The sequence below is a fragment of the Sinohyriopsis cumingii genome, chromosome 4 (genome assembly GCF_028554795.1).
Source record: "Sinohyriopsis cumingii isolate HCF-2022 chromosome 4, ASM2855479v2, whole genome shotgun sequence".
Lineage (NCBI taxonomy): Eukaryota > Metazoa > Mollusca > Bivalvia > Unionida > Unionidae > Sinohyriopsis > Sinohyriopsis cumingii.
Window position 1 is genome coordinate 126,707,957 of NC_142964.1, and position 26,725 is coordinate 126,734,681.

General features: G+C 36.9%; 1 protein-coding gene across 2 annotated transcripts in view; it reads left to right on the forward strand.

Moving 5' to 3' along the window:
- The window catches only part of LOC149802063 (46 kDa FK506-binding nuclear protein-like), a 69,443-nt gene extending 42,718 nt beyond the window's left edge, over positions 1–26,725 (forward strand). For both annotated transcript variants that reach the window (XM_089956466.1, XM_089956467.1), the window contains exons 8-14: positions 6,640–6,682; positions 10,201–10,307; positions 11,616–11,783; positions 12,248–12,394; positions 14,733–14,859; positions 19,818–19,866; positions 26,189–26,725. In XM_089956466.1, coding sequence (XP_089812592.1) covers positions 6,640–6,682; positions 10,201–10,307; positions 11,616–11,783; positions 12,248–12,394; positions 14,733–14,859; positions 19,818–19,866; positions 26,189–26,267 — 720 coding nt within the window. In that variant the 3' untranslated portion in view covers positions 26,268–26,725. The remainder of the gene's footprint in view (positions 1–6,639; positions 6,683–10,200; positions 10,308–11,615; positions 11,784–12,247; positions 12,395–14,732; positions 14,860–19,817; positions 19,867–26,188) is intronic.

Genomic DNA, 26,725 nt, shown 5'->3' on the forward strand with positions numbered 1-26,725 from the left:
GTCAGGGATGCATTTACTTGTAATTTTTACAGGTGTGGTTTCCCTCTCAGTCTGTCCATTAATAGCTTATGTTTTATTCTAAATTCCATAAGATTAAAAATAAAAATGCTTGGATGTTACTGTTAAAAGTTAGATGTACATGATAATATCCAACAGCACGAGCTTTATGTAATTAGTCAGACAGAACCAGTACACAGTGTGTTTGGAACACTGCAAAACTTAGAAAAATTTGCTCTTTACGAACCAGGTGCTGTGAATATTGTAACTTTTCCTCAAAGTTTTTTTTAATCCTTTGCTTCAAACAAATATTTTCTAATTTGAAGCAATTTTAATATCAAGGATTGGTATGTTCATCACATTTCAGTGATTTTTAAGTAACAATAAAGATGCAAGAGTGCTGATGTATTTATGACTTCTAAATTTTACTATCAGTATCTATCAAAACAAATTGTTTTAAAAAGAAAAAGCTCATTAAAAGACCACATACATTCAAAGTAACATGGCATTTAAAGTGTTGGTATAAAGCAAATTGATATACTAATACTATTGGTATAACAAATTGTGATCCACCCATGGCGCAATAATACGAATATATAAACATTCTTTCAACTGCTGGCCTATGGATCAATGATGAATTTCTACTCATTAATCATTAATGACGTATGAAAATAACAAAAAGTATTAATAGTCCCTGTTTTCTAAATGAAGTTAAGATGATATATAATTTCATCGGAATTGTTTCTTTTTTCCATTACCCTCTCATGCATAACTATAAGCAAAAATCTGGAGTGAGAGAGAAAAACATATTGTGCTGGACAAAACCTTTAAAACTGAACTTGTAGGTACAACCTACAGTAGTCTGGTTCATCGTAATAGTATCTTTATGCTTTCCTTGCAAACATGATTTTTCTCCATTTTAATGCAGAATTCCGCTTTTCTCCTGACTTGAATCAGATTTTTCTTGATATAGTCCATTTTTTGTATCATCTCTGATCCAGTTTTTTAAAAACGGTCTGTCTGGTCCCATTCCACCATGACCCTTATAAATTATTTGTTCCATATATTAGTTAACATACAACTCTCGTAAAGAGTATTCTGATTGGTCAAAGGTTTAAATACATCCAATGAATCTTGTAATGGAAACTGATGGCAATGAAAAGAAGAAGCATGCTTGGAAATGATGGCACGTCCAGAGTTGTTGACAGAGATCATGCCACAAAAAGTTTAGATAAAGGTTTAAAAAACGTATGGAAATGGGAATGGTTGGGACCGTTTTATATTTAATAGTTAATAATCGATTCTTAGAACATTATAATAGGTTTAAGAAACAACAACAACAAAGCATTAAATATGCTACAGTGTATGTGCCTCGTAAACGATGAATTTAACATACTAGGCCTAGTGTTGACTGCTTATTGCAACTATGTATCATTGATATTATAAACACTGTAGATAGATACCAAGGAAAGCATAAACATACTGTTATGACGAACCAGATGACTGTAGGTTACTTGGTACAAGTTCATTTTTAATGTTTTCATCCAGCGCAATATGTTTTTCTCTATCACTCCAGATTTTTGCTTATTTAGTCCCTTACACACGAAAGGGGAGATGGGAATGGAAAAAGATACAATTCTGATGAAATTGTGTACCATTTTAATTTTATGTAGAAAACAGGGACTATTAATAATTTCTATCATTATTTTCATATGTCATTTATGATTAATGCATGAGCAGAAATTCATCATTGATCTATAGGTCTGCAGTTGAAAGAATGTTCATATTCATTCATATATATATATATATATATATATATATATATATATATATATATATATATATATATATATATATATATATATATAATACATTATGTACAGTCTGCAAGACTAATTAAATGTGACGTCAATTCTCCAACATGCATAAGAAACGGAGTAAATCGATATAGTCCCTTTTAATATTCAAAGCAAAATGATTAAAGGTAGATTTAAATAGGTTAAAGTTTTTCTTTCCTGCTCTTTCTCAATCAACAGCTCGGTTCAAAGTTTGAGCATCTGTTGTCATGATAATTAACAAAGACCTACCCATTGTACTGTTATCACTTTTGGGTAGAGTGGCAGACTTGGAGAGCATTACAGACACATAGCAGCCGTGGGAATGGTGAAGCCCTTGTCAATAAGCACCTCATGCTGACTCGCATGATGCAGTAGGGACTGGTTATATAGAGTAAAATCCTATAACTGACTGCTTTGGTGACCTAAGTCTGCCTCAGAAGCAGGAGGTCATGGGTTTGATTCCCAGCTGTTTCATGCCAAAGAGTTATAAAAATTGGAACTAGCTGCCCCGCTTCGTACTCCGCATTAAGAGGTTAGTGTTGACTGGTTGGCTCGGTGTCAGGATAATGTGACTGGCTGGGTGCTGCATGTCTGTGGCATGATGCCCCAATGCTGTACATTACTATGAACTGCCACACTGCGATAGGACTAAACAAAATTTAAAGCTACATTAAAGATACAGATCATACACAAACACAAATCCTAAAACCTGCTGCCAACGTAAAGAATATTCTAAGTTATCTAGGATACATTGGTTTGTTCCATCAATATCGGACTTTGCCACCTGAATCTGACCACATGAGGAAAATAACGAAGCAGATCCTCTTGCTTATTTTGTTGAATTATGTGCCATTGATCAAAATCCTGTCCAGTCTTCAGTGCATTGGCACTCTTCTGGCTCACTCTACCCATAGTGCCATCTTATGTTGATAAAAATCCTCTCCAGGCTTCAGTGCATTGGCACTCTTCAGGCTCATTCTACCCATAGTGCCACAGTATCTACCTAATTTGGTTGCTTCTTTTGGAGGGTGGTCCAGGGTTCTCAACAATCATTGTGGATAAAAGCACAGAGAAGGGTTGAGAGACTGCTCCACACCCCCTGTTTCTCTCCATGCCATTTGATGTAGATCATGCTCAATACTAAACCCAATCTAGACATTAAATATACCCAAGGGGACTATGCCCAATCTAGATATTAAATGTGCCCAAGGGAACTATGCCCAATCTAGATATTAAATGTGCCCAAGAGGACTATGACCAATCTAGATATTAAATGTGCCCAAGGGGACTATGCCCAATCTAGATATTAAATGTGCCCAAGAGGACTATGACCAATCTAGATATTAAATGTGCCCAAGGGGATTATGCCCAATCTAGATATTAAATGTGCCCAAGGGGACTATGACCAATCTAGACATTAAATATGCCCAAGGGGACTATGACCAATCTAGATATTAAATGTGCCCAAGGGGACTATGACCAATCTAGATATTAAATATGTCCAATGGGACTATAACCAATTATAATGTATTTCATCCCTGCATCTTTTCATAAACTCACATTAGGGAAAGACATCCAGTTGGTGGAAATGAACTGTGTAGTACCATAACAGTTCCATGCCACTCTGTGGCCAATTAGTGCCATATTACCCAGTTCCTATAATGGACCCAGGGCAGCAGATAGCTTCAGTTCTTACAAAGGACTGTCAATAGATTCTTTTGCCATCAGGTTTTACTTCATGCAGTAGCAACATTACTGTCCTTGGCTGTCTATTTATGACAGTTACAATGATATTCTTGTCCCACTTTTGACCCAAACTTTGCTCATTGGAATAAACAATGTATATGAATTACAATTTTGGGACAAGCTTGTTTGGCGTAAGTCAGGTGGTACCATGCAGATGCAACCTTCAAGTTGATGGTTTGTATGGATGCAAGCACAATGGGCTGCGGTTCACATCTTTCACCACCATTACAGGTGGACAGTAGGTCACTCAGGATTGTCTTATTACATATCAGTAGCCTTGAGATGAAAGCCACATGGAAAGCATTCGATGGGTGTTAGGAGAATCTTCATGGAAGTGCATTCTCATTCTGTGCAACTGCTCCACTGTGGTGAATTATCTCAGAAGCAATGGTGGGAACACAGTCCCCATACATTTGCATTTTTCTTTGAGAATTTCTAAATTGGTGTCAGTGGACTTGATGTCTCAGAAGAATAGCATAATGGTCACTTCATCCCTCAGCTGTCAGATCTATTGGTGACAAGGGGATTGCAAAACCTGTAACCTTTTTCTCACCAGCCACAGATCTGAATGCCAGGGCAGTCAAAGTTCATTCCATAGATTGAACGGTTTAGACCCATGTGCTCTCCCTGTAATACATCTGTTTTTGAACATCATACTGAAAGCAAGAGAATCGGAGTGTCTCCTCGTCCTAATTCCTTCACTGAAATGGGAGAAATCTTGCCTCAATGACCTCGTCAATATAAGGGCCAAAAGAGATATTTCCTTGTCTGTTCAAGCAGCCACAAAGGTAGATATTGCATCCCAGCCCAGAGTTGAACCGGCATCTCTGGATCATATTAAACGAGCCCTCAGAAACAGTTTTCTTGTCAAGTGTTGGAGAAAATTGCTGGAGTGAGACAGTTGTCCACCTAATCATAAGATGGAAAGGGAGAATTTTCACACATTGGGCTGCTGATTGCAGCACTACCTCAATAGTTCACATACTACTTTGGCCCTTTGATGAGAAACAGCTACAGTCACGATAAAGGCTACTGTTAACAAGATCTCCGATTTAATGAGTCGTCATGCAGGATAGGATATCAAACAAGACCTATCTGATCTCTCAGATTTTGAGTTCACAAGAATAAAATGTGCCTGAAGTGGACCATCATACATACTAACCTGGCTGAATAAGCTGTTTGAACTGCTCTTTAGGGCTTCATTGGTTCACTTATCATTCAAGACATGCTTCCTACCTGCACTAGTGACAGCAGTTGGAATTAGCAATACACATGCTTTATCATTTGACCTGAACAATCTACAGTACCAACAGGATGGAACAGTATGACTCATGACCATCCCTGCTTTCATTGCCAAGAACAGGCTTCTGTTCATAGGGAATCAGACTTGTAGTGAATCCCTGTCGAATCTGGACACTTAATCTCAGGGTCATCTACAGGACCCAGTTTGCACTTTGAAGTGATACTTAAAAGAATCGAGCTTGTGTATTGAGTGAGGTCATGACTCAGTTTACAACACAAAGAGGGAAAGGATGTCATATCAGCACAGACATGGGTTATTCATTCTGCATATCAGGAAATAATCTCAAATCAAATGAATATGTAACACATTTTTTATTTTGAAATTAGGGCAGTTGCGACAAACATTGCATGACATTATCTGTGTTGTAGGATGGAGGTCATAGTCCACTTTCTTCAGCTTTATCTCTGAGATCTTTCAACCCAAAGGCTCAGCTCAGCTTGGCTGAACCCATAGCCATGGTGAAAAAAGTTTACCTTACCGGGTCATTCAACAGCTTCATTAGGCTGTGGCTTCACGACTTCTGCTGGATTTGCAGGAGGTAAACATTGTTCCTTTCGATGCTACTCCCCATATAGATAGAGTCTGTTCTCGAGTTGGGTTATCTGGAAACTGTACCCTAGGGAACTGGAGATGGCCCCTTTGGGGTAAGGGGATGTAATTCCCTCCACTTATGTATTCTCCAAAAGGTATTTTCATGGAATAACTTATTTGAAGAAGAAGCTGATATTTTCCAGTAAACTATACTTAACCTGTAATAATACACATACACTCTTCCAGCCTCCTCCTCTCCATTCATATGGAGAGCGTGCCTTCTGTTCTAGTAGTAACTGAAGCATTCACAGTATTCGGCACCAATCTGTGTATCATTGGGAGCTCACTATCTAACTGCTTGCTGCCAAGGTTGGCAGATAACATTTAGATTTTTAGATAAGAAGTTTTATCTTGGTTGGTCTGGATTTGTAGTTCTCCTAAGGTATTATGATCAGGTAAGTATTACTGAAGAAGCATTTTTTGATCAGAAAAATGTAAAGTACAGATTTATTATGAAATACTTAACCCCACTGCATTTTTTCAGTATGATTCTTCTTGTGCATGTTCATATAGTGTAAGTTACTGCCCCTTGCATGTTCATATAGTGTCCTTTGCATATTTTTGTTGGTGTAATAAGTTACTGCCCCTTGCATGTGAGTTGTTGTTTTGAACAATTATTTAATTATTGAATTCAGCTTTTGATAATTTTCTCATCTCATAACTAGTAAGCAAGACAGTACATCATTGTGCTACTAGTAAGCAAGACAGTACATCATAGTGCAGCTAGTAAGCAAGACAATACATCATAATGCTACTAGTAAGCAACATAGTACATTAATAGTGCAGTTAGTAAGCAAGACATAGTACATCATAGTGCTGCTAGTAAGCAAGACATAGTACATCACAGTGCAGCTAGTAGGCCAGACATAGTACAGCTAGTAAGCCAGACAGTTCATCATAGTACAGCTAGTAAGCCAGACATAGTACATCATAGTTTAGCTAGTAAGCCAGACAATGCATCATAGTGAAACAAATAAGCAAGAATCTGCCTAAAATTTTCATTTAAAAGATGGAATTACATTTATGACATTATAATATATTTACAATATATTTATAACATTACAATACAGTCACAGCAAAACAAGGCAATATACTTTAGATTTTTACTTTGTACAGCAGAATAAAATTTGAAAAGAATTGACAGTGACCTTACCTTTTTTGTAGTTTATTGATGATGAAGCAGAGGAAGCGGAGAGTGATGAAGAAGGTAAAGCTCCATTTTGGATGATGTAAAAAAAATTCAGATTTTGTTCTTTCGGATTATATATTTCTTTACCTGTGAAGATCCTAAATACTGCACATATTTCTTTACATCTGCTGCTTGCAGTGTGTGTATACAGGGCATCATGAATTTGACCTGTCATGGAAGGCTTGCAGTTGGGGACATCATGATTTGGTCCTCTCTGTACATGCTTGCAGCAGGGTACATCAGGATTTGGTCCTGTCTATGTTTTTGCAGTGGTTAGGTTGTGATTTGGTCCTGTCTATAGAAGCTTGCATTGTGGGGACATCTGGAGTTGGTTCAATCTGTACATGCTTGCAGTGTTGGGACATCATGATTTGGTTCTTTATGTACATGCTTGCAGTGTGGGGACATCAGGATTTGATTCTTTATGTACATGCTTGCAGTGTGGGGACATCAGGATTTGGTTCTATCTGTACAAGCTTGCAGTGTGGGGACATCAGGATTGGTGCTGTCTGTACGTGCTTAGTGGTGACATTAGCATTTAGTTCCATCTGTACATGCTGACAGTGGGGATGTAGTCTGTTCCTGTCTGTACATGCTAGCAATTGAGGCATTATGATTTGATCCTATCTGTGTGTGTTTGCAGTTGGATAATCATGATTTGGTTCTGTCTTTATTCCGATGCATGCTTCTGTCCATCTTGGGATGTATAATAGCAAAATTGTGCAAACAAATACTTGATGTTGACAAATAGAATTTGATACATGCATTTTTATATACGTATGAAAATTACCAGATTATATTGAGACTCTCCATTGATAGAGGCGGGTGTGTATAGTTATCCTTCTGTCCACCACTCATTAGTGCTGTTCTGCATGTTTTTATTGGATTGCCATAATAAATATTATGGTCATCACCTTAGTATGTACACATCAGCAAATCACTTTGCTCTTCCAGTTTTTGTTAGAGTTGTTGTCCATTTTGTCTTTTGGCCTTATTCAGCATGTGACACAATCTTCTTAGCACAGCAAGTCCTGTGGTTTTTGGTGGTTTGATATGAAACTTGGTAAATATAGTGATCATAACCTGAAGATGTGCAAATCAACAAATTACTTTGCTTCCACAATTCTTTTCTTCTCTTTTAGTGTTGTTACCCTTTGTGTTTTGTAGATTAGTAGAACTTATGGCACAATCTGTCTGTGCAATCAGTTCCATGACTCCAAAGCCTCAATTCTGCCAACAGATTGAGGGCTGCTAGTGAAATTTCCCAATCCCACACCAATTCATATGATGGATTCTATTACTCTCTCTTCATTTCATTGTGTGAACTGTTAGGTCAGTGACATGATGAAAACACATGTATCATTGGTCAGTTGGATATTCATATTGTTGATTATTTCAGGAGGGAGCTGTGGTAGCTTAGTGTGTTAAGCATTAGACTTGTAATCCAAGGGTCACAGGTTCAGTACCCACCCAGGCCAGCCTGGACCAGTGTGTCCTAGGGAGAGGCACTTCGCTGCCATTGCTTGGCATGATACAGACAGTAATGTGTTAAATGTTTGGTTAAAACCAACAAAAGAGAAAACATTATTTAGGGATTATAAACAATAAAGTTTAAGCTCTACTGGCCATAGACTAAGAAAGTTTATAGGATCATCTGTTGTCTGTCATCTGTCCAGCTGTTAGCAAACTTTTGTAATCACTGCTTCTCCTAAATTACATAGAGTATTGAGACTTTATGGTCTAGTTGAAAAGCGTGCTACTTAGATATCCAGCAGCCATCTTCAAAATCTTATTATTGCTTTTCCTCCTGAACTGAGGGCCATATTGTCATGGGGTTTTCACCAGATGACTTCCTATGATGTCTCGGTCCTAAATGAAAATGGTTCTGATTTGACATCAAGTATAGCAACCACAGTGGTCATCTTGAAAATTGTACCACTGCTCCTGAATGAATAATTGTATCAATAAAATGACTTCTCATGCTGTCTGGTTGATTCTAAATGTCATTGGTGCTGGTCTGATGTCTGATATGGCTGCCACTGTGGCCATCTTGAAAATTGTACCACTGCTCCTGAATGAATAATTGTATCAATAAAATGACTTCTCATGCTGTCTGGTTGACTCTAAATGTCATTGGTGCTGGTCTGATGTCTGATATGGCTGCCACTGTGGCCATCTTGAAAATTGTACCACTGCTCCTGAATGAATAATTGTATCAATAAAATGACTTCTCATGCTGTCTGGTTGATTCTAAATGTCATTGGTGCTGGTCTGATGTCTGATATGGCTGCCACTGTGGCCATCTTGAAAATTGTACCACTGCTCCTGAATGAATAATTGTATCAATAAAATGACTTCTCATGCTGTCTGGTTGATTCTAAATGTCATTGGTGCTGGTCTGATGTCTGATATGGCTGCCACTGTGGCCATCTTGAAAATTGTACCACTGCTCCTGAATGAATGGACGTATGATCATAGGGATTCACTGAAAGACATATGATGCCAGTCTGACCTACAGAATGGCAATCTTGAAAATCTTGTCACTACTTCTAGATGGTTGGTCATATTGATGCTGTGCTTTGACCAAAGATTTAAATGATATCTAAATCATCTGATATCCATTGTTGCCACCTTGGTGGCCATCTTAAAACGTTTGTTATTATTCCTGCAAAATGGAAAGCTCGAGCAACATAGGTTTTTCACTAGAAAATTTAGAATCATTCCAAACTGAAGTCTAATATGGCCATGTTGAAAATCTTCCTATCACTGCTTTTGTTAAGTGAAAAGATTGTCATTGGAAGAGTTCTTTATGTGTCTAGTTGGTTCTAAGTGAAAATGATGCAAACTAACTCTTAATATGGATAACATGGTGGCTATTTTGAAAATATTTTTATCTCTATTTTACTGAAATGGAGGCATTTTCACCAATAGATTTCTTATGATACCTAGTTGATCTTAAATAGTACCAATTGTGAATCCAGTATGATTGCCATAATGACCACCTTTCAAATTTGTATGTGTCACTGTTCCCCCAGAATGGATGGTCATATTAACATGGGATTTTCACCAAAACACTTGTAATGTCTCCTTGGTCCTAAGTGAAAATGGTATGACATCCAATATGGTCACCAGAGGAACTAATGTGAAAATCTTGTTATTGGTCAAGAATATGAAAATACTTTAAACACTCACCAGTTAAAATGAAGAAATGGCCTTATCTTGATTTTGTGGAAATTATTTTCAGCCAGAAGAGTGTTTGTCATTCTAGGGATTTTTGTTTATTGTTTCATTTAATACATTTTTGACAAATTATGAATGTCTATTTTTAAGGCACCTTGCACGGTGCATTGTTATTCGTTGAAACTAGAACAAGATCAAAAGTAGTTCTGACTGGTCTGACAGCATGCAACATACCTGTGTACTACAGGTATAAAGTGCAGTTCTGGATGCCATGTAAAATATTTTATCCAAAGAACTGTCAGCATTTGTTAAAAACTTGTATATTTTAATTATATATTTGTGAATTATTTTGGCAGAAGATGAAGAGGACACGATTGAGTCAAAAACACCTCTGGGCAAAAATCAGTCAGCTAAAGTAAAGAAAAACGAGAAAAAAGACAAGCAGGATAAAAGAGATGATGAGGTATGGTCATTGGTGTTTAATGAAATTGTTTCCTCCTAAGTTTATTGATCACAACTCCAAACCAGGCATTTTCAACAGAAGAACTTATGATAGCCCCCCCCCCCAACCCCACAAACCCTTACGATTTGACTTTAAGCCTTACTGAGCTGACCCTTAAATTTTGGTCTTTATAGAATAATAGCAAAAATTATGAAAGTACCATCGTTGCAATCAAATCTGGATACTGGATTATTCGTTTTTGAACCAGATCTGGATTTCATATTAGATTCACAGGAGTTGGTCAGGGAAACAGACAAACTTTGCAGAAATACCTCTGATGTGTTAAACTACCCATCTTTTTTCATGCAAAGTGCTTGCATGATCAAGCTGTTGCTTATTGGTTTTGCTTGAATTGTGTCCAACAATTGAAAACTCATTGAATAAAAGGGACAATAAGCTTCTTACACAAGTATGTCAAGGAATATTTAGATTCTTTGGTGGGGAGCAGGAAAAGTGACAGTTATGTTTATTGGTCGTAATGTGTTGATTTGAGTATGTCTCATGGTGGAAGGGTGATTGCTGTTGCAATATGAAATATCTAAACCTGGAAGATTACATCAGGTTGAGAAATCTAGTGAGAAACCATCAAATTCCATTGGGTTTAGATCTACAGTTTCTGAAGCTGTAATTAAGGTATTAAGGTGTAAATGTACTTTGCAAAACATTTTATCTGAACATAGTTTGGGGGCCCCGAGTGGTCTAAAGCACTCTCCGTTACGGATCACTGCCATCTGTCTGCATTGGTTCAAGTCTTGGATTCGGCCAATGTTGGTATGTGAGAAAGCTTGCCAGTAGTTTCTCGTGGGTCGGTGGTTCTTTCCAGGGTTTTCCCGGGTTTTTCCTCCACCATTAATACTGGCTGCCATGTATAGCCTATCATGTGCTGAAAATGGCGTTAAACCCCACAACAACAACGACATCAACTGAACATAGTTTGCCATCAATGATCAGTCTCAGAACTCAGTTCCGAGTTTTTGTATTGTTTTTAAGTAGACAATATTAGTAAACGATATTTCGTTATATCTTACTGAAACTTCGTATAATTTGCAGAAAGATATTGACTGCCGTACAGAGAAGGTCTTGTTTAGAGTTGGCATTTCTGGCAATGTGCATGAGCAAACAGAAGTCGTTTTCTAATGTTGCATCAGTTAATCTCCAGATTTTGGATTTTGTCCTGTTAAACATAATCATAGTTATATGATATCAGGGCTACGTGGGCTTCTTGTTCCAATGTGCTGGGTTTCTTTGAATATTTTCTATATTTTGTAGAAACAGTCTAAAGAGACTAAAGCAACATTAGATGCAGTCAAGGGTACCACAGTCCAGACACCTCAGAACTCATTAGTGGCAGGAGGGGATGCCAATGCTACTTCCAAGAAAAAGAAAAAGAAGAAAAAGAAAAAGAATAAGGATCAAGAAGCTGGAAGTAATCAACAGGTACAACTTTCAAAGCAGCTATGTATTTTTAGTGATATTTTGATTTCTAGATGAACACATATATAAAAGTATTACTCTTCTCTTTTTTTTTTTAAAATATGGAAGCATGACAAATTTCAGGAAAAGAGTTTTGTTTAGAAAACCAAATTACTGACATGGATGTAGGCCTGTTTGTTTTATAAATTTAATTTCTTTCTAGAAGGCTTCAAGAAACAGAATAATTTACAACAAGGCATCTTTTTCATATTATTCCACCTTTGCTCTTTTTACCCTCTCGCATTCTTCATCTACATAATACTGTGAAGCACATCAAGAAAACCATTTTGATGCTTGCCATCTCCCACAAAAAAATTGGATGGAGGATGCTGGCATTATTCATTCACAATGCACAGGGAATAAAGGTCATAGTTAAAACTGTCACAAGTATTACATGATGCTAAAGTATGTAATTTTGTTTATATTAGACTGCAGCAGGTCAGCAGGAGACCCCAAAACCCCAGCAGCAGCAGCAGCAACAACAGAAGACTCCAAAAAAACAGGTGTTAGCAGGTGGGGTACTAATGGAGGAATTGAAGGTTGGGAATGGCCCAGATGCCAAGAAGGGCAGAATGGTAAGAATGTCAACTTGTATAGGACAAGTGAAACAAACATGGTGGCTCAGTGGATGATTTGTTGGTCAAAGTCAAAGTTTGACTGAAAGTAGAATTTTTTTGGTACAATAACATTGCACCCAATGCATGAACCAAACATTGCTGATGACTTGCACTTAGATGAAAAAAGTCTATTGGTTTTGGGCGTCAAAAGGTAGGAGGTCAAGGTCACTGACAGAAAGAAGAAAAGTTGTTAACATTACTTATACATCATAGACCTAGACCAGACTTTGTGGATCACTGAAGAAGCCTGCCAACTATGTGGGGTGGGTGGGATGGGGGGGGGGGTCAAAGGTCAGGTCACTGACTGAGAAAAGACAAATGTCAGTTCTCAACTACATACATCTATTTTTACTAACCTTTGTGCAAGACTTGTATAATTGGATAAGAAAGAAGCTTATTGATTTATGGGTCAAAATATCAAAGATTAAGGGTCATTTGATGCACACATATGAACTCTGGTCCAATTCCAAAAGTGAAATCAACCTTGGTGGGATGTAAAATTAATGATTATTTTCAATATCAAGTCAGTGGTGGCATGAAAGTGGAAAGTGAATGAGTGAAGAAAGTAGTAGAGTTTCTCTCGAAATGGAGGACGATGTTTCAACAGTGATGTCAGATGCAAAGTTGAATGAAACACCTGAAAAAGAAGAAGAATAAACCAGAATTTTGTAGCAAAGTTTCAGAATTATTGGTTGCAGAGTACAAATGGTTAAGGGGCCCTGAGTGGCCAAGTGGTCTACAGCGTCCTTCGTTACGGATCACTGCTATCTCACCTCTGTCTGCGCCGGTTCGAGTCTAGGATTCAGCCAGTGTGGGTATGTGAGAAAGCTTGCCAGTAGTTCTCGTGGGTCGGTGGTTCTTTCCGGGGTTTTTCTGGGTTCTTCCTCCACCATTAATACTGGCCGCCATGTATAGCCTATCTTGTGCTGAAAAATGGCGTTAAACCCAGCAACAACAACAAATGGTTAAAACACAACTCTAAGACAGGATTTTTAGGATGTTGACTCTTGCACAACGTGCCAAATCATATGGTCATATGCAGGCATTATAGGTTAATGTACTCAAGGCCGACGTCGAAGAAGTTAAAAGGATTGTAAATTTGATAGAGCCCTAACAGAAACAGGAAGAAAGAGAGATGGATAATTAAGTATTGAATTATGTCTGTTTCCCGCCCCCTGCATTTGTCTACTTTCACCCCACCCCACTTCGTTGGTGACAAGAGATTACCCCTTGTGATAAAAACTCTGATGTTGGAAAAGATGATGCTTTTAATCATCGACACCAATGCATTTGAAGATATTATCCTGTGAGCATACACATTGCCACAAATAGTTTAGTTCCAATAATAAAGGACCTTTTTTTATGCATCACTGCATGTTGTTAATTAGCATTGACCTGCTACACAGTGTATAGTCTAAGCCTTTGGCACTTGTGTATTGCTGCTTATGATCATAAAGAATATTGAAATTCAGTTTAGTACATAAGCAACGTTCACGTGAAATGCAAAGGGGAACTTTGAGTGACACGCTGCCACAAGCAGTTCAAATAAGCAAAGACCTCCTTATTCACTGCTCATGTATCCACATAGTGTTAATCACTGGACACGAGAAATAACCTGAACTTGGGCATAGATTGCCACTTATGATCATAGAAATTACATCAAACATAATGATCACTATTTTTGTTAGCACAGGATCTACAGGTATTGCCACTTATGATCATAGAAATTACATCAACCATAATGATCACTATTTTTGTTAGCACAGTATCTAGAGGTATTGCCACTTATGACCATAGAAATTACATCAAGCATAATGGTCACTGTTTTTGTTAGCACAGTATCTAGAGGTATTTTGCAGCTGAGAAAGTTCTTGGAAAAAAGGCCTTGGCACAATGTAAAAGAAAGATGGCCTGGGGCAGAAATAAAATAGTATTGTGCGACCTCAACCTAAAATGACCTATGGGAAACTAGTCTTGGTACCTTGCTACTGACCGTATGCATTTGCATAATATTACTGATGTTTTGGCAAAGTATTTCTGTATCCCTTGGTACAGAAGTTCTCAATGCAAAATGTTTCATAACTGACATGCTGATACTACCTTACTTGCATTAGGAGAAACAGTGTTGTCAAAGTGTTATTGAAAACGTTAGCTGACAAGCTATTCATATTGGTTTGAAGACGAATGTAAGTTTGTTGAATGAACATCTTGCTTACTTGATTAAAGTTCTTTGCTTTGATACAGAGCAAAGGAGAGGAAAGAAAAATTCTTTGTATTGTAATTTTTGCCATTACAGGTGCATGTGTACTATGTAGGAAGACTGAATAATGGAAAGGAGTTTGATTCCTGCAAGTCTGGAAAACCATTCCGCTTCCGTCTCGGCAAAAATGAGGTGATCAAGGGCTGGGAGATTGGAATAGAAGGTAGATTTTTATAAAAGGTTTATGAGATTACTGAATTCCATTACAATAACAAACATGAATTTATGGAATTAGTATTAAATTTATTTACTTTCCTGGATATATTACATTTGACAGATGAAGTTATTAGGCCATGTATGGTTTAGAAGCCATAAGGCCCCCCCCCCCACCAAAATTATGTTTCCTGTTAATCTGGTTTTACAGTTATGATTGGTAGGTAGGCAGTTTTGTTTTTAAAACATTGCTATAATGGCTAGTATCTGTGATGTACTAAGTGATTCAAGTACAGGGCCAAACAAGCTCAATTAGATGCACAAATCAATTTGCCGATTTTTATTTTTTTTATGGTGGGGGGCAGAAATTGCTAGGGTTGGCAATCAAAACAGGGATGCTTGGCTGACGGGAAACTGTTTTTTTTACCTAACATAACCATATGTAGGACTTGAATTTTTTGAATAATTTATATTTTGATGGAACGTAGGGTTCACATAGAAGTCTTAAAAATGGGGTCCCAGGGGCTCTATTATTCCCAAAAATGTGGGCTCTTTTTGAAAAAGTTTGATTGAATGAAAGTGTCAGTTATTTTAATTTACAGTACTTTAACAAAGCAGCCATTGCTGATCTTGTGTTCAAATGGTTTGTCAGCAAAGAAACATGATCCTGAAAACATAGCACCAATTATTGGTTGACCTATATATTCCTTTGTTAATACATCCAGTATTGGTAAATAAAGTCCATCCTTGTTTGCAGTAATTTTTTTCCTGGCTATTGTCAAGTAACAGTTTAGCATGCATCATATGGACTATAGTCTGATAATACCCGTTTGTTTGTACCCCCTACCTATTTAAATAATGGAAATCTTTAATGTGATAAAAAGTGCAAGGAACTTAGTCAATTCATTCAATGATTTATAGTTTCTAACCTGACTCTGAGTAGAGTGGCCCTAACACCATCATCATATGTGCGTTTCATGCTTAATGTAAGTTTTCAATGTAATAGACGGACATGCTCAAATCCATTTCCAGTTTCTGGACAAGTCCATTTTCAGCAAAGGGGTGTATCACGACTACAGATGTACATACATAAGTCGTCTGCTTCTGATATTTACAATGTCAAATCAAGCAAAGGAAAATAATGACAACTACAAATTTGCTTTTCATGTGGATTTAACAAGAGGTTTAATTTCTATGTTCATATATGCAGAGGAATATAATTCCAAATTCTCAACATTATGTAATTTACGCAATTATTCAGCAGTTACCGAACAGGATGAACTACGTCATTATGTTGTCTGATGGAAATAGACTAGCCTATAGTGTACGCAGTATGGTGCCATGTTAGTATGGAAAGTCTGTTTAGCATGAAATGGTGCAGGGGATGCCAGCATTAGTGCCATTCTGCTTACAGTCAGGTTAGAAATTATAAATCAATGATTCAATTGACTTAGTTCTGTGCACTTTTTACCACATTAAACATTCTCATTTTTTAAATCGGTAGGGGGGTACAAACAAACGTGGATGTAGAGTTTGACTATAAAAGGTATTTTCCAGACTGCAAAATTGGCTTGTAGACAAGAAGTGTTTACAGATTTTAAAAGCTGTGCTCTATGGATACAACATTACTTGTGAAATTCGCATCCTTGATACAAAATTGGTGTCAGTATTCAGGAAATCTACATTAGCGTGAACATGGGATTAGAACATCTCACAGCTTGAAACATCACTTTTGCCCCTGATTCATGTTTTAGAACATTTCGATTAAGGTTCACATTCCTACTTTGGTCACTACACCATGAATTTTGGCCATACAACTTCAGATGAGCACAGTGGAAACTGTACCTTATGATTGATTCAGACTGCTGGTAGTACCTACATGAAACTGCACCTGATAATTGATTCAGACTGCTGGTAGTATATGCAGGAAAGTGTACATTACAATTGATTCAGACTGCTGGCAGTACCTACATGAAACTGTACCTGATAATTGATTCAGACTGCTGGTAGTATCTGCAGGAAACTGTACATTATAATTGATTCAGACTGCTGGCAGTACCTACATGAAACTGCACCTTATACTTGATTCAGACTGCTGGCAGTACCTATATGAAACTGTACATTATAATTGATTCATACTGCTGGTAGTATCTGCAGAAAACTACATTATAATTGATTCAGACTGCTGGCAGGACCTACATGAAACTGTACCAGATAATTGATTCAGACTGCTGGTAGTATCTGCAGGAAACTGTACATTATAATTGATTCAGACTACTGGTAGTACCTACATGAAACTGCATCTGATAATTGATTCAGACTGCTGGTAGTATCTGCAGGAAAGTATACATTATAATTGATTCAAACTGCTGGCAGTACCTACATGAAACTGTACCTTATGCTTGATTCAGACTGCAGGCAGTACCTACATGAAACTGTACATTATAATTGATTCAGGCTGCTGTCAGTACCTACATGAAACTGTTCCTGATAATTGATTCAGACTGCTGGTAGTACCTACATGAAACTGTACATTATAATTGATTCAGACTGCCGGTAGTATCTGCAGGAAACTACATTATAATTGATTCAGACTGCTGGCAGTACCTACATGAAACTACATTATAATTGATTCAGACTGCTAGTATGTACAGAAATTGTATATTATAATTGATTCAGACTACTAGTAAGTACCAAGAGGACATGAAACTGTACATTATAATTGATTCAGACTGCTAGTAAGTACCGAAAGTACATGAAACTGTACATAATTCAGACTGCTAGGTGTACCAAATGTTGTTGATTAGTAAAAGGTTAAGATTTTTAATCAGCTTCTACTAGAACAAAACAATCTGGTTTTGTTACTTTCTAAAGCTTCAATGACCCCTCAGAAATGTAGTTGTCATGTTGAGCATACTTACTGACAGACCACTATTTGACTTCATGACCACTGTGGTGTAAAGACATGACCACTATAGTTTAATTGCATGACCTTAGGTTTGAATGTATGACAGTTATGGTTTGAATGTGTGACAATTATGGTTTGAATACTTGACCACTATGGTTTGAATACATGACCACTATGGTTTGAATCAGAGGTGTGTGGGATTACTGGTATATCAATTTACCGCAGTATTTTTTCCAGTGTTACATAAGAGGGTACTTTTTCACCGTACAGGTAGTTTCCACTAGTAAGGAAGGTATGGAAATTCCTGAGGAATCTTGTTAAAACTTTAATGATATCAACAGCATATTTTCATTATTCGTAACTATTTGGTTATGAATAATGAAAACATGTTGTTGATATCATGCCTGAAGAATGTTGAATTTCACCAAAAATAGACAATGTAAAGCAAAAAGTTAACAAAATTGTCCTTTTTTCGGCAAAATTCAACATTCTTCAGGCAGTACCTACATCTGGTTTAAACTTAATCAGCCTCCACATTCCTTCAGGCAGTACCTACTTCTAGTTTTAACTTCATTGTACATACAAATACCTTAAGGCAGTACCTACTTCTGGTTTTAACTTCATTGTACATACAAATACCTTAAGGCAGTACCTACTTCTAGTTTTAACTTCATCATACATACAAATTCCTTAAGGCAGTACTTATAGAATTAGGACCCATGTCAAGCATACTGTTATTGTCACATGGAAAATTGGAGTGCTGCTTTGGAATCAGCATAATTCAAAAGCCATTCAGTATATTTTGACTGAATTTGCTAAAACACTTCCCTAGACCTTCATGTGCATTTTATGTGTTTTGTCTTGTCAGCACCTCTTTGTACAGAGTTATGCCCTTGTCATTCAACAACAAACATTTATATTGAATGATGCTTTTAATTTGCATTGTGCAAGAACCATTCACCATATTATGCAATTTAATATAAACGTTGTTTCATAGATCGTTGTGTCTTGTCTACTTCATTTTGGACGGAGCTGTGGTCCTTGTCTGCTTCATATTGTTTTTTTCTTTGTGGTAATTTGCTTGTATTGACAAGACCTTAATTGGGTTAAAAAAATTTCAAACATTTCACATCATTCAGGGGTTCAAGGCCACTATTAACTTTGGCTTACCCAGTTTACCCATTGCTAATAGCTCTAGTTTCCTTTGGCTTACCCAATGTACCCATCGCTAATAGTTCTAGTTTCTGCTGGCGTACCCAATGTACCCATCGCTAATAGCTCTAGTTTTTGCTGGGGGGCCCCGAGTGGCCAATTGGTCTAAAGTGCTCACCATTACGGATCACTGCCATCTCACCTCTGTCTTTGTTGGTTTGACTCTTGGATTCGGCCAGTGTGGGTATGTGAGAAAGCTTACCAGTAGGTTCTCATAGTTCTGTGGTTCTTTCCAGGGTTTTCCCTGAGTTCTTTCTCCACCTTTTACACTGGCCACCATGTATAGTCTATCTTGTTCTGAAAAATGGCATTAAACCTTACAACAACAACAGCAACAACTAGTTTCTGCTGGGTTCATTAGATGTCATATGGCCAAATGATAGTGTAATGACCAAAGAATGAACATCATCATTAGAAATTGTTAACAAAGATATGTCTTTACAAAAATCAAATTTATGTTCAGAATATTCATTTTATTATTACCTTTATTTTGTAACATTATTTTAATTCAAGATTTGACTTGCCCCATTTTCATGAAGGAACAATAGCCGATTGAAATAACTGATTGATGCAAAAGCAGTCCTGTGAGATAATAATTGCCTAGAGCATTGTTTTATATTTGCACCTGCAAAAATATGCATTCTTTTCTGATGTAAAGATCTTTTGAGGGCAAAATTGCCAAAACAAATCCATAAATATTAACATTACCAGTAGTTATGCCCAAGGTCCAATGAAATATTTTATCTTCTTGATGTACCATGTAGTTATTTCTCCCTGCTGTAGATTTAAAACTACATGACCAAAATTTCATTGGTCTGGATTGATGTGTCTTTTTCATTTTTTCTTAGGAATGAAGGTTGGAGGGAAAAGGCGACTCACTGTGCCACCACAACAGGGGTAAGTTACATTAAGTTTTCTTATGTTGGTATTTTAATATCCTACTGTAGTAAAAGAACAATTATTTAAACAAAATTGTTCCTTCATTTTTAGGTTGCCATGGAGATGATATATCTTTTAGTGTTTATATCTTACCAAATGCATATATATAAAAAAACTGCCTATCAGGGCTTGAGGAAATTTTTTTTTTCCCCAAGTGCTTGTCCTTTGGCGAGTGAGTTGCAAGAGTTACTCATCTCTGTCCCTGTTATTCTCAGCATAGTACACACTTCTCCACTACACTGTTTACAGAGGTTGTGGGTTTGAACCATGGCCGGGTCATACTAAAGACTTGATAAGAACGGTACTAACAGCTGCCTCACTAGGCACTCAGCATTAAGAGATTAAAAGGCTAGTGTTAGGACTGGTCCACTTGGTGTCAGAACTGGTCCATCTGGTGTCAGGACTGGTCCACCTGGTGTCAGGATAATGTTACTGGATGGGACATCATGCTACATGTCTGCGGCATGATGCCCCATCACATGACATCACTATAAACTGACACACTGCAGACATTGTAGCGATATGACTGGAAAATTGTTAAAGCTACATTAAAAATCCAAATCTCACACACACATACACACACACACACACTGCTTACACTTTTACTGAAGAACCAAATTCCAGTTTGCACTAGAATAGGTCAAAATCCAAGAAACTATTACATTCTAATAAATGGCTCCTTATATAAACATAAAATAAGAAAAAAAATTGTAAATTGAGAAATTGTAATTCCATACATAGCCCTTGATTTTGTAAGGTAGTTGTCATAATTTTCCTTTTCAATGAGCTGCCATGCATCTTTGAGCTGGATATGGGAGAAGTTATGAGACACAAAATATCAAAATTATATGATTGTCATCTGGCAAGACATTGTCATGCTTACTGTAAATCACTAGTATTTCCAGACTGTACAACTTTACTAATGCATTCAGACATGATTTTTCTCCATTTTAAAGTGGAATTCCAATTTTCTTCTGACTTGAATCAGATTTTTCTTGATATAGTCCATTTTTTATATCATTTCCGATCCGGTTTTAAAAAATGGTCTGTCTGGTCCCATTCCACCATGACCCTTGTAAATTATTTGTTCCATATATTAATTAACACACGACTCTCATAAAGATTATTCTGATTGGTCAAAGGTTTAAATTCATCCAATGAATCTTTGTGTAATGGAAACTGATGGCAATGGAAAGAAGATGCATGCTTGCAAATCATGGCATCCCAAGTTGTTGAGAGAGAGCATGACATGAAAAGTTTAGATAAAGGTTTGAAAAAACGTATGGAAATGGGAATGGCTGGAGTGAAAAGTTGATGGAAATTTAGTTGGTCAGTTTATAAGAAAACTGAACGCTAGAGGACTGGCATTTTGTGACCTCTGCAAGAAAGCTCTGAATTACAGTAATCGCGGTTGGAAGAGTTTGGAACAGCATCTACAAAAGAAGCTGCATACGGAAAAATTGAAGCTCAGAAGGCATCTTGAAAAAGTGCAATTAATTACTGTAAGAAGAGAGATTTCTTGCATGAGAGAATAGATGTAACCCTCTGTCAGAATATGTGTACTGCATGTCACCAATACAAGCACCAGCTTGAAAGGATAAAGGCTGTTGTTGAGAAGCAAAAGAAACAATTGCACATTGAGCCAAAAAAGTCAATGGTGACAAAAAGGAAGGCTAAATAAATCTTTGCCAAAGCCGCAAAAAGAGCTTGACTGGCATATCAACAGGTTGTGTCCATTGGAGAAAAAGACAAGTGAATGTAAGAAATTATTTGTATACAGTTGATGTACGTGGGTGTTTATTTTACAGATTTGTTATGAAAAGAGAGAAATATAATATATTTGCTGCAAAAATTGAGAAATTGTGAAATTGTGTATTATGACTTAATTATGATGTGAATACTGACATGTACATGAAATAACTTAAGCATCAACAGTATTTGAGAACAAATTCATGTGACTATGAATAATGTGAAATTATTTAAGTCAAGTTGAACATTTTTGTTAAGTTTATTAGTTTTTCAAATGATTATTTTGGTTTATTTTACGATCATATAGTGCACCAAGAGCAGTTTTTATGAGTGTAAATGCGTTTTTGGCCGGGGCCTTCGACACCTGGACCCCCAGATCTGGGGTGCTGCCCAGCAAGACCCCATTGAGGGAGGTCTCCCAAACCCCACCCCCCTTACAATTTTTTCAGCTTTTTTTATGGAAGACCAAAATCATGTCTGTACATTGTCATGCTTACCCTAGATCACTAGTATTTTCCAGACTGTACAACTTTATTGTCATGTCAGACTAAAGATGTCAGTAGTATGTGATTACTTTTCACAAGAAAAATGGCAGTAGCTTGAAAAATTCCAGTGGTCTCAGATTTGACAAACTTTTTGTACTAAATGATCCATTTTGAGTAACCTTCCAATCTCGAACGATACACGTGCACACCATGAAAAGAAGTTTGCCGATCGGCTACAATACTTAGAACATTTTTAGATCATTACCTTAACTAGCAGTTGTCTTGACATTATCTGCTTTATAAATAGATTACAACCTTATCCAAGTTATAAATAGATTACAACCTTATTGGGAATTGACTGTCACTTAGAATACTCATTTTAAATGTAAGTTGGCAACATTTCCCTTGTGAAAGTACTTATTTATAGAATTATCTGCTGGCATCTTCCCTTTGGCATGACTATGTGTCAATAGAGTTTCAGTCTTGACAATACTAGTAACCTCGGTTAGCTGTAACATTGCCTGACCAGATGGAAAATCACAAAAATGTTGACATTCTCAGTGTCTCAACCTCTCACAGGTCTGGCTCATAAAGATGCATGATAGCTCGTTCAGAGGAAATTTTTATGTGCATCAGAATGTTGCATATTTTACTTAAAAGTGTCATCGTAAATGCAAACACCATTAAGAAATCGAGGGCTAGATGTGAAACATCAACATAATAAGTTCATAATATGTACCAATTTTAGCATCAAACTTATATCAGGTAACTGTAAAAGAAAATGGAATCATTTCCTTTGTGACATGTACTAGATTGAAAACACGTGGTGTAGAACTTTTGTCCTTGTTAAGGGTAGAAAATGCACTCAGATTTATTCAAAAGGTGTGAATTGGCATCTGCTTGGCATGGTGTGAATTGGCATCTGTTTGGCATGGTGTGATTTGGCATCTGCTTGGCATCTTGGAATTGGCATCTGCTTGGCATGGTGTGAATTGGCATCTGCTTGGCATCTTGGAATTGGCATCTGCTTGGCATGGTGTGAATTGGCATCTGCTTGGCTTGGTGTGAATTGGCATGATGTGAATTGGCATCTGCTTGGCATGGTGTGAATTGGCATCTGCTTGGCATGGTGTGAATTGGCATCTGCTTGGCTTGGTGTGAATTGGCATGGTGTGAATTGGCATCTGCTTGGCCCAGAGATGAGTATGTAGTAAAGTTTTATTCAATCCAGCTAATTTTTACTGGGTCAGGATGAGAGGACGGGTGATTTTCTTGAACAGTTTCCTATCTTTAGGTGTGTCTGCTACATTTAAGAAACTGTTAGTATTGTTTTTTGAAACAAAGTTTGAAAAGGTTAATATAGACATCATGCTATTGATCATTTAGGCAATATTTACAGAGTAATTTTTAAGTCTACTGCTCTGGTGGCCTAGTGGTTAGAGCATCCATCTTGGATGGATTAGGTTGCAGGTTTGACCCCCCAGCCAGTCATACCAAAGACTTTTAAAAATGGTACTAACAGCTGCCTTGCTAGGCACTCAGCATTGAGAGGTTAATATTAGGACTGGTCGGCCTTGTGTCAGGATAATGTGACTGTGAGGGACATGATGCTACATGTCTGCGGCTGCTAGACAGCACTATAAACTATAAACTGCCACACTGCAAGCACTTCGAAGGGTATATCATGCTGCAGCAGGTAATGTGTCTTTACCATGGACACAGTGCCACCATGGTAGTTGTTCGAGTCTGATCCCATGGTTGGAGTCAAACATACATTCTTCTGGTCAGGAGTCCAGCACCTTAAGCACTTATCCACCATGATTGTCATAAAAGGCAATACAAAGTTCAACATCAGGATATAGTGGCCTTTACAGCACAGACATATTTTCCTTTCTCTGTTGATAGCCTTACTGATAGTCTTCAATGGAAATGTACCCTCATTCCAATCTTAATTGGAATTACCTGGACATTAAATTTGGTTTGCACTAAAGCTCTAGACATATTTAGCATGTAATACCTCTCTCAATCCATGTGGATCATGATGTAATGTGATAATATCTGTTGTAATTAAAATAAAAGTGAACTGTTTATTCAGAAGTGTAAATTAACAATGGAATATATTAGTGCCTTTATACATGAGGTGTAAATTGATAATGGAATATAATAATGCCTTTATACATGAGGTGTTAATTGACAATGGAATATAATAATGCCTTAATACATGAGGGCTGATTGACAATGGAATATAATAATACCTTTATACATGAGGTGCTAATTGACCATGGAATTTAATAGTGCCTTTATACATGAGGTGTTGATTGACAATGGAATATAATAGTTCCTTTATACATGAGGTGCTAATTGACAATGGAATATAATAATGCCTTAATACATGAGGGCTGATTGACAATGGAATATAATAGTGCCTTTATAAATGAGATGCTAATTGACAATGGAATTTAATAGTGTCTTTATACATGAGGTGCTGATTGACAATGGAATATAATAGTGCCTTTATACATTTGGAAGACTATATTCTTCTGGAACATTGACCATTACAACATAAAATGCTGACCATTTAATGGAGGGACATGCTTTTTTGTTTATAAAAAAATCGATTCTGCTCCTGAAATAGCTTGAGAAAAAAAAAGTTGCTCCGATTTGTAGAGAAAGATCAGAACTAATTCTGTCCATCATATTGGTTACAAAAATTATCCTGAGATTTTAAAAAAAATGATCTGGTTAGAAAAAAGTTATATATATAAGATCAACCATCTTAATCACATTGCCAGTGTAACACACTGCTACAGATACCACTCTGAATACACACAATGTTATTGTCTTATCCATCTCTCTCACTTTCATACATGTTATTGTTTTATCCACCTATCTCTCTAACTTTCATAACCGCTCTGGTGGCATAATGGTTAGATCATTCGCCTTGGATGCGGGAGGTCGTGGATTCGATCCCTGGCCGAGTCGTACCAAAGACTTACAAAAATGTACTAACAACTATCTGCCTCACTTGGCGCTCAGCATTAAAGGGTTAGTGTTTGGACTGGTCAGCCTGGTGTCAGGATAATGTGACTGGGTGGGACATCATGCTACATGTCTGCGACATAATTCCCCAGTGCAAGGCATCACCGTAAACTGCCCCACTGCAGACATCATAGCAATATGACGGAAATTTTATTAAAGCTACTTTAAAAATTCAAATCACACACACACACTCTCTCACATTCATACACAATGTAATCATTTTGTCCACCTACCTCTTACTTTAATACACACATTTTTGTTTTATCCACCTATCTCTCTCACTTTCATACCAATGTTATTATTTTATACGCATATCTCTCTCTCTCTTTCATACACACAATGTTATTGTTTTATCCATATCTCTCACTTTTAATAAACGCAACATTATTATTTTATCAGCTTACGCCTTTCACTTTGATACACACTGCATTATTGGTTTTTTTTATACACAGAGCATTATTGTTTTATCCACCTATCTCTCACTTTCATAAACACATTGATTTATCCATCATACTTTCTTACACACACATTATTTTTTTCACCTTTCTCACTTTTATACACAGGATGCTATTATTGTTTACATCCATCCACATTCACAAAGAGCAAAAAAAATGTATTGGTCAGATCTATAAAAAAAGAAAAAACGTTTGGTTAAATTCAAGAGATTAATGTTGCTGGAAGAATTTAAGTTTCATGTAACTTTGACCATCTTAGTCATGTGTTGCTATACTGGTAAAATTGAGAAAGTAACTCTCTTCCATGCACAGAAGTTTCTTTGTTATTATTACACATTCATGATTCATTACTTGTTATTCAAAAACATGTTATCAAGAGGAATACTGGTGTGTGTGTGTGAGCACAATTAGAGAACAGTTTTACCAGTTTATTTTTTTACGTGGTTAGGTTGGCAGTTTACTCTAAAAAGAGTATTTATTCATTTGTGTCAAACATATTTTTATGACTCATGGTAGGTCAGTAGATTGTTTATTGATTGATTTACATTGCAGCTATGGCAGCCAAAGGCAAGGTGAAATCCCTCCAAACAGCACTCTGATATTTGAAGTGGAGCTAAAGGCAGTCAGCTGAAACAGCAATTGAACATACTATTTTGTTCTGTTTTACCTTTTTTTCTACAATGTCGTAAAACTTGTTATGCATTTGGAAATGTTAGGGGCATTACATCACATCAATGAACCAATCTTAAGGCCTTTATAATTTGTACATCTTTGTGTGTTTGTGCTGTCAGAGATTCATCAGACATTTTGGACAACTTGTGTTTTGAAAATATTCAGTTTTTTGGACAAATTTTTAGCATTCCATTCAGTGCCATCCAGTGTAGATTTTTAGCATTCCATTCAGTGCCATCCAGTGTCATCATAACTTTACACCAAGCTGTTGTAGTATACTCTGAGGTGTATGTCCATTTCCTATTCACATGTGCCTATCACAGGTATCATTTTCATAAGCATGTATCTCTCTCATGCTTCGATTGTTTTTAAGCATGATTTGAGCATTGTTTTTAAGGAATAAATGATCCAAAACAA